Consider the following 14,283-nt stretch of genomic DNA (forward strand, 5'->3'; position numbering starts at 1 on the left):
TCCTCCCCAGGTGCCAATGTGCCCTGCTATTTCCTGCAACCTGCTGAGCCCGCTAATGCTTTGGGATTTAATTTTTTAACTTGATGGGCGCCAGTTGACCCTAAAAACCTGTGCAATTTCTGACTTAAGTAACTTCCCTGTTGTCTGACGAGATTCTTCCAATTGTGTTTCCTAATTCTTAGATGGAAGGATTAAAAACTAATTTGAAAGAACAAGATAAAAGGATTGAAAATCTGAAAGAAAAAGTTAACATACTTGAAGCCCAGGTAAGGAGGGAATGTGATGTATATTTCAGTATGATTGATTGCGGGTGAGTGTGTGTGTGGGTTCTCGGTGTCTCCATGAGCCTGTGTGTGGATGTGTCGTGTGTGCTCGTGTGCCACTGTGACACAGTGAGTCTGTGTGTGCACGGGTGTGTGTGTCATTGTGCCTGAGTATCTCTGTGTGAGTGTACTTGTGTCTGTGTGTATATATGAGCATCTTTTTGTGAGTGTGGGTAGATGTGTGTCTTCTATGCATAAGAAATTATAGATTTGTGGGAGAGGTACTCTTAATAACATTAAAGTATTAAGCATTATTTTATAACATTAAATACTATTAAATAACTGTGGAAAGCTCACCCAAATATTCCAGAATGCTTGCTATATTGGGGAGATACAAAATAACATGTGGACGTGAGTTAGAAGCCTGGTCAAGACCACCTTGTGTGAATTCAGACCCAGCCAGGTAGCTGGCTTTGCTGTCTTACATCTTTGTCTCTTTCCTGCCCTGAGATGTCCTTTTTTCTCCTCTTTTTTTTTTAATTTTTTAATGTTTACTTACTTTTGAGAGAGAGAAACAGAGTGTGAGCAGGCAATGGGCAGAGAGAGGGAGACGCAGAATCCAAAGCGGGCTCCAGGCTGTCAGCGCAAAGCCTGATGTGGGGCTCGAACTCACAAACCACAGGATCTTGACCTGAGCCAACGTCGGACGCTTAACCGACTGAGCCACCCAGGTGCTCCTCTCTTTCCTCCTCATTTATCTTTCACATCGATCGCGGCTTCCGCCCTTTGCATCAGGGCTCACCCACTTCAAGAAGCCTGTTGTAATTTTCTTATTTTTCAGTGTTTTGAAACCTGAAGCCTAGCATAACGCTTCATAATTTACCATCAGAAACGTGCTTTTCTTCCCGCCCGCTCATCTCCGATTCACTAGGAAGGCCCTTTATACACTTTCGGCTACAGACCCAGGCTCGGCTGTGCCCCACCTCCCAGCAAGTGCCGCAAAGCCCACACAGGGGTGGCTGGAGTGCCCAAGATGCCACAGCTGCGTCCACCTGGGCTCTAGCCGGTGCTCAGGGCCACCGCTTCCTTCTCTGTCAGAGACTCATCATTCGCCGCCTGGACGGGTCAGCTTTTCTACTTCATTCTTCTGTGTTTCGACTTCCTGCCATGCACTCCTGTCCCAAGGAACACAGAGATGCTCTGACTTCCACTAGATTTCTCCTCCTCTCTGGGGGCTTTTCTCCCCCCACAGGGTAGCCCAGGGAGGAGCCGCACCACCATACTCCCACCACACCGCCACACCGTTTCTCGCACCACCGTGTTCTTTCTGCTTTCCCCAAACATATCATAATAACGTGTAGAGGCCGTAAATATGTTTACATCTTAACTTTTGTAACCATTGCCGTGTTTTGCCATGTCAACCTTCCCAGAGGACCACTGTTCTCTCTGTCCTGGAGGTTGGGGCCTCGAAGCCTTGGGCTTTTCTTAGATTTTCACCTTCTTTAGGTTACACGTGACTGGTTGATAAAAATACTTGCATCTCTGTGCAGCTGAAAAATGCAACGATTTTTCTGGAATTGGCTCAAAACTGGTTTCCCCTCCAGTGCCCAGTAACGGCTGGTCAGTCTCAAGGGGCCTCAGATGATGGGATTCATATCCCTTTGAGCCTCTTCCTCCCAAGAAAGGTATCTAAGGGTATTTCCTCACAGCTTTGTGTACTTTTGGCAAACATATTGGCAAATGTTACTTGAGAGAATATTTTTTCTTTTATGATTTGTATGTAACTAATATATAGTCATTCGTTTCTATATAAATTAAGAAATATGGATAGCCAAGTATAATAAGAAAATTATGCAAACTGCCATCCATGAGTCAGCACAGTTGTGTATATCTGTTTTTCTATGGGACTCTTATGTGGCTGGTACATATGTGTGCATAGGTATTAAACATATAGACTATTTATGGCATAATGTCTATATCACTGTATTTTTATTTATTTAATTTATTTAATTTATTTTAAATGTTTATTTATTTTTGAGAGAGAGAGAGGTAGACAGGGAGGGGTGGGGAGAGATGGGGACAGAGGATCCGAAGCAGGCTCTGTGCCGACAGCAGAGAGCCTGATGCAGGGCTCCAACTCATGAACTGTGAGATCATGATCCGAGCTGAAGTCGTACACGTAACCAACTGAGCCACCCAGGAGCCCCTATTTCATTGTATTTTTAAGCTTTTATTCATTTCACTCATTTGCTCACATCATCAATCTTGTAGTTAATTCTATAAGTACCTATTGAGTGGCTTCTATGATGTAGATGCTAAGGTAGGGAAAACAATATTGAATAAAATAGACATAAGTGAGCCCTGCACTCTGGACTTTACTGCCTAGAGAGGGAGACAGACGCATAAATGAACACGTAACTTGCAATATTTTGGAAGCATTCTGCCAGAAAAGAACAAGATATTCTGAGAGAGAACACCTGGATAGATTTAGATTGGTGGGTGGGAGCAAGCTCTCTAAGAAAATGAGTTTTAATCTGAGCTTAGTGGAAAACTGGGTGGTAGGGCAGGTCAGGCAGAAGGACAGGGAGCCATTGTGATTGCTTCTAATCCGAGAGTGGTATGTAATAGCATGGAATGACATTGGAAAAGTAGGAAGAGACCATGCCAAGGAGTCTTTTTCTCTATATAGCAATATATCAAGAAGTCTATGCTTACCAAACAGATTTCATTTGTATTATCTTTAAATGGCCACTATATTGATCTACAATAATTTAATTAACTCACTCCTTTTTGTTGGACCTTAGATTGTTTTTCAGTATTACAATTGTGGGGTTTTTGTTGTTGTTGTTTTGTTTTGTTTTGAATTTTTTTTAATGTTTATTTATTTTTGAGAGAGAGAGACAGAGCATGAGCAGGGAGGGGCAGAGAGAGAGGGAGACACAGAATCTGAAGCAGTCTCCAGGTTCCAAACTGTCAGCACAGAGCCCGATGTGGGGCTTGAACTCATGAACTGCAAAATCATGACCTGAGCAGAAGTCAAACGCTTAACCAACAGAGCCACCCAGGCACCCCTCAGTATTGCTTTTGTAAACAACACTGAATTCAACATCTTCATACAAAGATCACTAATCATTTATATATTTACTTCCTTAAGATAAATTTTTAGAAGCGGAATTGGTAACTCAGAGTATATCCATTTTTAAGGTTTTTGATAATGTGTTCTCTGACTTCTAGGTTTCTGCAGGATCAGTCATCTCCCTCAGTGGCCACAGGCCCACCTGCAGCTGCCTCTGCTCTGGCAGTCAACAGTCCTTCAGTCCTCATATTTCCAATCTGCTGATAGTCTTTTTCCCCCCTATCACTAAGGGATTTTAATACATAGAAATCATTTGTTATTATTTTAATAAAATATAAGAAGGGGGAGATGATAAACACATGTTCTCAGATTCCCATTTTGGACTGGGAATCTCATTTAAATCCAAGTTTACATGTAATTCATGAAGTTTGGTGTGAGGTAGGGATCTAACTTTTTAGTTGTCTCACTTTACTGAGAAGTCTGGGCTTTTTTCATGCATTTGAAATGCCTTTTATCCTAGACTGAACTTTCATGTTGGAAATCTGTTCCAATGGTGTGTCTGCCTGTTTTGGCTCCAGTGCCCTCTTGCTTTACTCACTGCACTTTGGTAATACATTTTAATTGGAGAGATTACCTGTCTCTGGGCTTTCACTGCATTGTGGTTCTGGGTTCTGGGTCAGACGTAATGAAGTGCCAGCTGTCATCACAGGATCAAGGTATCAGTGGTACTACCAGAACAATGTATTTGTTTCCCATGTACTATGTTTCTATTTTCTCAAAAATTCAGCAAATAATTGCTGATTAGCCACTTGGTATGATATGAGAAAGCAACAGATTTGTTCCCCTCGTGGAAACTTCTTGGTTGGCCACAGACTCTTTGCAGTGATGTGAAAGCACCTCTCAATACTGTCTCAGATTCTCTGTAGATAGCTTGATTCAAGCCACTATATATTAATGTTTTCTTTTACAAAAAGGCTTCAAACTATGGCACTATTGGATGAATGTCTTTATATATTCTCAAAATTTATTATCTTCTGTAGATAAATCTTTTCCTTCACAGCAAGGAATTTTACAGTAACCACTTCAGCTTTATAAAGTCCAAACCACATGAATTTAATTTATCCATCAAATAGTTATGTGTCTTTTTGATGTACCAGGAAATGTTTCAAATGTTGAGTATATGGGTAATGCACAGAACAGACTGTCCCTGACCTCATCTAGCTTATACTTTATTTGAAAATACAGATAATCGAGGCACCTGGGTGGCTCAGTCGGTTGAGCGGCCGACTTCGGCTCAGGTCACAATCTCGCGGTCCGTGAGTTAGAGCCCCGCGTTGGGCTCTATGCTGACAGCTCGGAGCCTGGAGCCTGTTTCAGATTCTGTGTCTCCCTCTCTCTGACCCTCCCCAATTCGTGCTCTGTCTCTCTCTGTCTCAAAAATAAATAAACGTTAAAAAAAATACAGATAATAACACACAAACAAGTAAATAAACAATTGGGGAGAATAAGTGTTCTGAAAAGTGTAGAATATGACAATATGTTAGAGAGTGATGGGAATCAGGAAAAGCATCTCTGGACCTGTGATATTTGACCACGTACTTGAATTTAGTGAGTGCTTGAGCCATGGTTAGCCTATTTCTGGTCTGGTCCTAGTCAGTGATTATTATGAAGTTCTTAACTGGGATGATATATGCAGGGGTAGGCTGGCATTCACTGCAAATTTAAGACCGCTGCCTATTTTAGAATCCATTATATGACAGGATGAATTGATTCCATTTATAAAAAGTGGTCACCTGAGCTTGAACAACCTGTGTAAGCACATCACCAGTCTAAACCACACAGACAGCATAGTTTTCTCATCCATACCAGAAGCATTCATCTCTTTTTAGGCATGCTTACATGCTTCATTTTATTTAATCCTCAAAACTACTCTGGGAGAAAGTTATTACTACATTTCATAAGTGATTAAACTGAGATTCAGAGAAGTTAAGAAACTCGTTCAACATCACTTTGCTGCATTGGAGTCTTCTTGCCTTGGAAGCACCTGCTCCCCTCCCCCCATCACCACCACAAAATCTGTTTTTCTGAGTGATTAAATTAAGTGTGTGCTCAGGGGGTGTGTATGTGCATGTGCTTATATTAATGTGTGAAATATATGTGTGTACATACATTATGTGTTTAGAAATGAAGTCATTAAATTTGCCAGACCTTTTACATTTATTTTAGTCATGGTCACATTTCCTATATTAAAATGTTTTCCATTTTCCAGTTTGTTGAGTCATGGTAACAAATACTTTTTTTGGTAACAAATACTTTTTTCTGTGACATTCTTTCTGTTCTAGCAGGGTATTTTTCCCCCCTCTCTGCAAGGGAGATATATACACTCATATAACTCTATTCTTTAAAAAAACAATCTTTGGGGTGTCTGAGTGGCTCAGTAAGTTAAGCATCAGACTCTTGATTTCGGCTCAGGTCATGATCTCATGGTTCATGGGATTGTGCCCCTCATTGGGCTCTGTGCTTAAAGGACAGAGCCTGCATGGGATTCTCTCTCTCTCTCTCTCTCTCTGCTCCTTTCTGCTTGCGCTCTCTCTCTCTCTCTCTCTCTCTCTCTCTCTCTCAAAATAAATAAATAAATATTAAAAAGCTTTAAGGTTTAAAAAATTTTTTTAATATCACTGGAAAATTTCTGCTTAACTCTACCGAAATTATTTTTCTTTCTACTTTTGTATGATATCTTTATCATCTTAATCTTCAGCTCTGACATTCCTCTCACATTTCATGCATTTCATGCATTTTTAGCTTCTTCACTAATGACCTGCTGATAGGGAAATGTGTCTTCAGAAATTATACCATTTTCTAAACATTGAAGATTATCTTATTTTATATAACCATCATCATCCCTAACATTTAATTTAATAAGAATGTGTTGGTAGAAAGTATGCAAAAAATTAGGCTCTCTTGTAAAATCATGTCAATAAACTATCCTTGGATAGAGTCATAAAAAAGCAGACATATTCTGGTCACTGATTTGTAGTTTTGTAAAGTAACGATGTAATAAAACTCGTGGATATGGCTGTCCTAATTAAAGGAAAAACTATGAAAGCCCATGAATCAAAAATAAGTATCTAAATCTAGCCAATGAAATAAATCAGCATGGAAGTTGAGATAAATGAAAATAAAGACAGTCTAATATGATAACTCCTATGCTTTTGTACTGTTTGGTACTCAGCAACTTGAGAAACTAGGAATTCGTTTTGGACAAAATCCCAGTAGTCTCTACATAATTGTCCAGCCTGGATTATTTTAGTATTTGTTGTCATCATGATGTGATTTGAATTGCTTCCTAACTTGCAGAGTATTGTATAGAGAGGAGTTTTTCTCAGCAACATACTTGGTCAATGATATGTGCCTACACTTGTTTGGAGTGTATATTAGCTTTACCTCCATTATACAAGGAACATCTTTATTATCAGTTTATTAAATCTGAAGTACATTTCCTACATGAGACTTTAGTTAAGTGCTGGACTCTTGAAACGTCACAGTGAATGATCAATGTGTGTGAAGACTTTTGTTCCATTTTTTAGTTATTACGCAGTACAGATGCTGAGGGATATGAAGGGGCAAAATCCACATCTTGTCTCAGCTTTCCTTACTTCAATGGTTCTTCATCTTTTTTAAAAATTATTTTAAATTTTATTGAAATCCAAGTTAGTTAACATGTAGCGTAATAATGATTTCAGGAGAATTTAGTGATTCATCACTTACATATAACACCCAGTGCTCATATCAACAAGCGCCCTCCTTAATGCCCATCCTCCATCTAACCCATCCCCCCACCCACCACTCCTCCAGCAACCCTCCATTTGTTCTCTGTATAAGAGTTTCTTATGGTTTGCCTCCCTCTATGTTTTTATCTTAGTTTCTTCATCTTAGCAGCACATTAGAATTACCTATGGAGTCTTGAAAAGTCTTGAACCCAGACTGCAACAAAGTTAAACAGAATCTCTCGGATGAGACTCTAGATTCATTAGTTTTTAAATCTCTCCAGATAATTCCAATATACAACCAACACTGAAAACCAGCACTTTAGTCCAGTGGTTCTCAAACTTGAACAGACGTCAGAGTCATCTTAAAACACATAAACACTTAAAACTTCAAGAAGTGAGCTCCTTAAAACACATTCCTTGGCTACCCTGGGTTTCTCAGTAGGTCTTATTGGAGATTGAGGGTAGGTAGTTCTAGTAAGTTCTCAGGTGACGCTGATATTGCTGATATCCCAAGATCACACTTTAAGAACCTTTTTCTCCCTTCTTTTCCACCTAGGCCATTTCATTTTGTCTTCAAGGTCCAGCTGAAATCTCCTTGTGTATGAAAATATCATAAATTATTCTGCTCACTGATTTCTGTTATACCTTTTACATAGTGATTAATTACCTACTGCCTCGGGAATCTCCTGAACTTTTTATTTTTTAATGTTTACATGTTTGTTTTATCACTTCCACCATGCCGTGTATACTGTATACTGGAAAGGAAGATCCAGGCTTTCTTGTGCGTCTTCACATTCCCTCTGCCCATGGGTTGGTGCCATAGACATGGCAGAAACTAATTGGATAGATGGATGGATAGGTGGATGGATGCAGATTAATTATTGATTAATTTCCTGACGGTTTCCTTTCTTCTGTTTCATGTTTATCAGACCTGAAATCCCTTCAGAAATCATTGAATCTCTGTGTCTCCTGGGGCTCACCATTTACTTATTTGTAATATAAGGAGGCTGAGCTAATTCTTCTGGTTACAGAAAAAGAACACCTTTCAGGGAAAAGAGCATAGGATTTGGAGTCACACAGGATTGCATAAAGCTTGCACATTTGAACAGAATCCTGCATATACAATGTGTGGGTTATCAGAAACAAGTTACCTAAACAATTTGAGTTTTGCCAGCCTTATTTCTTTAATATGCATAAGAATAAAAGTTATCAAAGAATAGATATATGGAAAGCACCTGGAAAACGTCTTGACATTTGCTAGGCATGCATAACTATTAAACCTCTTGCTTCCATGAAAATTCTAACATGTTTCCCCAAAACATGCATTTTCGTGTTGGCTTGCTCCAAACCGTCTGGTGGACTTTTAGGAAATACCTTTTAAACTTCAATATGACACTTTAACTCCTCAGTTTCCTAATAGGTATTGGAGCTGGGGTATTACTGTTCTTTTAAAGCTATAGCACCCCCTGTCAACCTCCCACCGAGCCACCCTTCAGTCCCAGACCCTACTATACTGGTGTATCCTTTAAACACCTCTGGCTTGCCAGTGCAGCCAACTGACAACCGTGAGCATGATGCTTCGCTGTTTTAAGTCGCATTTTCCAGATCTGTTGAATGGATGTGCTTGGTGTGACTATGCTGTAGAGGAGACAGTGGCACTGCAGCAGAAGGACATGACTTTGAACCCTGGTTCTGCCAGGAACAAGCCGTTGGGCACTTAAGCTCTTTGGACCTCAGTTTTTAGTTATAAAAATGGCACTTGGACTAGAAAATCTTAAGTCTTAAGAATCTGTGCCAGACACTGGGCACAGTACATATTGAGTATCTCATTTCAGAACCTGCGAAGAAAAAAACGATGATTCCACTTTACAGATGAGGACATTGGGCTCAGAGAGGTTAGGCAAACTAAGTGAGGTCACAAAGCTATCAAGTGGCTGTGCTAGGATTTGTACCTGAGAAATGAAACTGTTGCCTTCCTTATTGTCAGCCATTGCATTATCTCCCAGAATTATGAGTGTTTCCAGATTTAAAATATTATGATCATATGAGATTTTTCTTCCAACAACTTCAACATGGTAAGCAAGACATGTATTATTTACCACTAGTATAGAGATGAAGAAACGGAGGCTTCAGTGAGAAAATTGAGGCTAAAAATGCCATGAACTATATGGTAAAGAACAGATGGTGCTTATTTTCATGGAGTTTATAATCAAGAGATTGCACGAGAAAGACAAACACGTAATAAATATTGTGGGTGTCTTTAACAAGGTTCTTTAATAAAGTTATTTTGTGAAGTTCTTTGCAACTCTTTCTACATAAAAGAAACTGTAAAATCAAACATAGTTCAGCTGTTGAATTTCAGAGGCTAATGTAGAATACTCTATTTAATCCCTTGGAAAAGTATGCACTCTTCAAGATGTTTTTGTAATTTCAGAGATAATAGTGACTCTCAACCAGCTACATTCTGTGTTTTAATAGAGTGACTGAAACAACAAGCTTACTGCCAAGGAGTGATGTAGGTGGTGGGTTGATCAGAAGTATTAAGCATGTGGCTAATCAACGTGCTACCTATGTAATCTTTTTTTTTTTTTCACTTTAGAATAAAGAACTAAAAACCAAGGTGGCACTTTGGTCTGAAACTCCTAGAACAACAGTATCCAAGGGTGTCTCTACAAGGTAAGTTTTTTCTTCCCCCACTGCCATCTGCCTTCACAGCTTTGTTGAACATTCATTCATGAATGTTGGCACCTATCCCACTTGAGAAATATTCCAATCTATTAATACTTATGTAATCACTTGTTTACTGTCTGTTTCCCAGTTCTTGAGAACTGGACCTGTGTTATTTGTTCAGCATTGAATCCTCAAAGCCTAACATATAAATACTTACTGAATAAATGAATGAATAAATTTAGATATCTTTTCTTGCTTTGTGCCATAAAATAAGCCAGGTATCTGCTTCAACTCTTTCTACAAGCAGTACACATCATCTTCCCTATTGTCCTTGTTTTTCTGTTACTCCTGTTTTCTGTAGCATTGATGAACACTTTAATTATAAATTGTATTTATTTAAATGTCCATGACTGTATCTCAAACCAGGTAGATTGTAAATGTCAAGAAGGCAGGAATGGTTCCTTGTATTTCACTTTATTTCCTGCATTGCTAAGGGCAAGAGTCTTCAATAACTACCTAATAATGACTGAATCAAGCAATGATAATGACCCACTACAGCAATCAAAACGATAGTTGAAACCATCAAAGTCACTTTCTAATGGTGACAGAATCTGAAGTGACAAGTTGTAAAAAAAGAAAAAAAAAAGACTTCTGGGCTCAAATCTTATTTCCATAATACTCTATGAAATTATCACTTAAAAGAAAACATAGTCTGTAATTACATGAATCATTTAAAAAGTGATTAAAAACTTCCTGTTCTAGCAGCTTTTGAATTTCCCAGTCTAATCCCTCTAGGGCAGAAGACTGTTTTCTGAAACTCTCTTCTGTTCATTGCCTGAGGTAGAAAATCAGGCCCGCTGTGATGAGTATCAGTCCAAGAATTCAGGTGGGTCCATCTCCCTTGGCAGAACTCCCTGCAGCCTTGCTTCCCTTTGCTAATGATATATGTAATGAGAGATGAGATGAAGCCATTCTGAATAGATTCTTCTAAAATTGTCAGTCCCCCTGATGCGAAGTTATCCACTTTTTGGCCAGTAGCCCTGAAACTTCCAATAAAGAAAGAAATTAAGCCCCAGAAATATTACAGGAGGAAGTGAAATACCCACATTTCAGAAGCAGTGAGAGAAGTAGTCACTTCAGTGGGGGAAGAAATGAAGAGTCCAGAACAGAAGAGCAAGCATGACTTTCCAAGGAAAAGGGAGACAATTGATTTTTTTGTTCCCTTACCAGATACCAGTCCCCTTGGGGTGGTGAGGCATCAGCTGTTTTGACCCCTTAGGGAACGCAGCCAGAGTGGAGTGAAGGAGAGATCAACTGCTTGTCTATTGTAACTACTCCAGTATTGAATGCAGAGACTCTAGCCCATACGGAGGGAATGTGCTGGAAAGAATGACTTCTATGGCCAATTCTTTAGTTGTAGTATATTCATTGTTAAACATCTTTTAGTTTTAAAGATTTCTTTTCTTTCTATGACTTGGTAGGTCTCATGTTTACAAAATGAAATATGGCCAATTGGCTTTTTTGAGAACGTAAGTGGTAGTATGATGTGGTAATTCTGGGTTCACCCATATGCAGTGGAATTATAACTCAAGGGAGAGACTGGAGTAGAAAAGTAGCTGTTCAGGGGGAAAATCATATGCATTTAAAAATTAATCCAGGCAAATCTCTTTAATTACCCACAAAATATAATTCTGTATCTCTCAGTAAATACTAAAAAGCAAGGTGGTGTCTTTGAGCATTAAAACATATAGATGTTAACACCAGAAAGGGTGTTTGCTGGAGATTCAGGGTCATGTTCTTAGACAAAAACAGCAACAACAAAATGCACATACAAACGTGTGTGTGTGTGTGTATACACACATATATACATACATATATATTGTAAATACTGGAATCACACAGTGAGGGGAGAAGTTCAGACTTGAGAAGCCCACAGGACTCAAACATCCTGGCAGGAGGGTTGATTCGTGTTTCCTGTCTCCAGGTCACTCCAATGCATGCCTTCACTGCATGGAATGGCAGATATAGTCTCTAATTCTCTCTCACTTCCCCTCTTCCTCACTCTCGTCCCTCTACAACTAGCTGAATTTACATAAGTTAGATGCTTCCACAGTATGATTCTATCATGTCTCATGGGGAATTAGTCAGTCAACCAATTAACCACCAGATCTCTTAGGTTAAAGCAATTAGTTCATATTTGGTCGTATAACGGTGGTGGAGATGGAAATGGTGGTGATACACCAATTGTATCACTAAAGTTTAATGTGCTCTCTATCAATAATTATTTGATCTTTTCTATAGTGAATTGAAGACTGAAGGCACTACGCCCTATCTGATGTTGATCAGGCTCCAGAAATGAGCTGACTAGCTGAAGATCTCAATAAGGAAGATCACTATGTGGGTCTTATTTATTCCTTGAAACACAGACTAAATGTGCAAGTTAAAATGGCTCACTGGCAGTATTCAATGGGATTTATTATACGTCAACGGCTCTGCAGGAAGAGGACACTCCAGAAAATCAAACAAATGTATATTCAAGGCAAGGAACTCTTCCTTCAAAACTTAGTGAATGGGTGAAGAGACCTGGGGCATTTGATGGAAGATGAATTTTTTTTTAAACTTCAAAAAGAATCTGAATATTTTTTGCAGATTTTTGCTGAAGGGAGTGGTTTAAGGTTGTCAACTATAACCTTCTGATAGTGGTTTTTATGTATATAAATGGAAGAGTGTATGTACATGTGTGTGAATAAATGATATATTTTAAAGTTAAACAAGAAATATCCTAACATGAATTTATAAATTCATCTCCTGACCTATCATTAGTAGGAGAGTTATTCTCTATGGCATTATGGGCAGAAGTAGGTTCTTTTTAGCTAATTCCCCAATCCATCCAGCCCTCCATTGCTAAGAATCACGGCATCTTACCGCACCTCTGGAAGCCATTGTTCTTCAGCTGGGATTGAGAATTGGTTGTGAGAGATAACCCACAAGTAAGCATGAAGAAATGCAGTTTGTGACTCTGACCTGGTGCCTAATTTTCTTTATAAGATTCATTGTATTAGCTAAGAAAATATTGGGGGGAAAGAATAGGAACACAATGCCGTCAGCTCACACCTTCACAAAAATACGTGCATTGTGGGTTAAGAGGAACAGTGGCTACTGTCTATAGCTGGGAAGATTCTCCATCCATCGTATGTCCAGTGCCTTGGTGAAAGTGTGCTTGCATTTTGATACAGGCATTCATCACAGGTGAGTTTGTGCTTGCTATGAGGAAAACCAGACTCTAATTTGTAGAAGTGCAAACGGGCTAACAGGATAGAAGGCACTTGAACTAAATGAATAATGGGCAGACTTAGCCCTGTTGAAGGGTGAATTACTTGTAAGCCTTTTGATTATCCTCTCTGGTGTACGACTGTAAACATTTTCTCAGGAAAGCTGCTTCAAGCCTTTCAATGTGGAATGTGAAATATCAGTATTATCTATGAAATATTTAAAAATACATTCAAATGAGATTAAGTGACGCATTTATAAATTCATTGACGTACTGTAATCCTTGAAATGTTGCGTAACTATATGTGTGCATTTCGTGAATCATGTTTTTATTGCTTGCTGGTTTTTCAGATGTAGTTATTTAATAGCATTTATGACACGGCTCCGATGCCAGGAACAATTCTAAGTACTTTACCTGTATTAATTGCTTTAATCTACCCCAAAGACCTCAAAAGCAAGTCATACTATTATTACCATCTCACAGGTGTGGATGCTGTGAGGTCCGGTAAGTTTCCCTGCTGCTACAATGGAGCGAGGATTTGGACCTCTTGATTTGGCTGTCAGTATTCCTTCTACCTGCTCGCTCGATGGTCTGAGATACTCCCACACTATTGAAATGCTTTTTCTTTTTGCTACTTTAATGAAACAGCTTCCTTGTTGGCTATCTGCACCACCCTGTGAGTGACAGAAAGAACCTTTACTCATAAAGTAAATATTTTCCTGCAATAAGTTGGCCTTTCACCTACTGGGACTACCCTCATAAGAACGTAGTTCAGAACAACTTGCTAAAAATCTTCTAATTTTACATTTATTATCATGATATACCACATGGAAGACTTTTGGGCAGTGTATTTTCAGGCACATTTGTGGGAGACTGGGATCATGAATTCTGCTTCAAGCATTTGCAGTGTAGTGTGTGAATTCACTTTTCACCTGGTGATCACTTAGGTTCCTCTTACACCTCGGTCACCAAGCTGGATGTTAATAAATGCGAGATTTTGGAATGGATCCATTGAACAGACCTAACAACCAGAATGATTCCCATTAGAATAATGTATTCTAAAGACAAAAATAGGGGCGCCTGGGTGGCGCAGTCGGTTAAGCGTCCGACTTCAGCCAGGTCACGATCTCGCGGTCCGGGAGTTCGAGCCCCGCGTCGGGCTCTGGGCTGATGGCTCAGAGCCTGGAGCCTGTTTCCGATTCTGTGTCTCCCTCTCTCTCTGCCCCTCCCCCG

General features: G+C 39.4%; 1 protein-coding gene across 1 annotated transcript in view; it reads left to right on the forward strand.

Moving 5' to 3' along the window:
• The window catches only part of CCDC68 (coiled-coil domain containing 68), a 34,697-nt gene extending 22,559 nt beyond the window's left edge, over nucleotides 1–12,138 (forward strand). Inside the window, exons 8-10 of the mRNA XM_047086164.1 lie at nucleotides 183–266; nucleotides 9,709–9,785; nucleotides 12,081–12,138. Coding sequence (XP_046942120.1) covers nucleotides 183–266; nucleotides 9,709–9,785; nucleotides 12,081–12,138 — 219 coding nt within the window. The remainder of the gene's footprint in view (nucleotides 1–182; nucleotides 267–9,708; nucleotides 9,786–12,080) is intronic.
• Nucleotides 12,139–14,283: the final 2,145 nt, after the last annotated feature.

Source organism: Lynx rufus, unplaced genomic scaffold (assembly GCF_022079265.1).
Source record: "Lynx rufus isolate CCGP_SWC_20201006 ecotype Redwood Valley unplaced genomic scaffold, mLynRuf1.p SCAF_20, whole genome shotgun sequence".
In the NCBI taxonomy this organism is placed as follows: domain Eukaryota; kingdom Metazoa; phylum Chordata; class Mammalia; order Carnivora; family Felidae; genus Lynx; species Lynx rufus.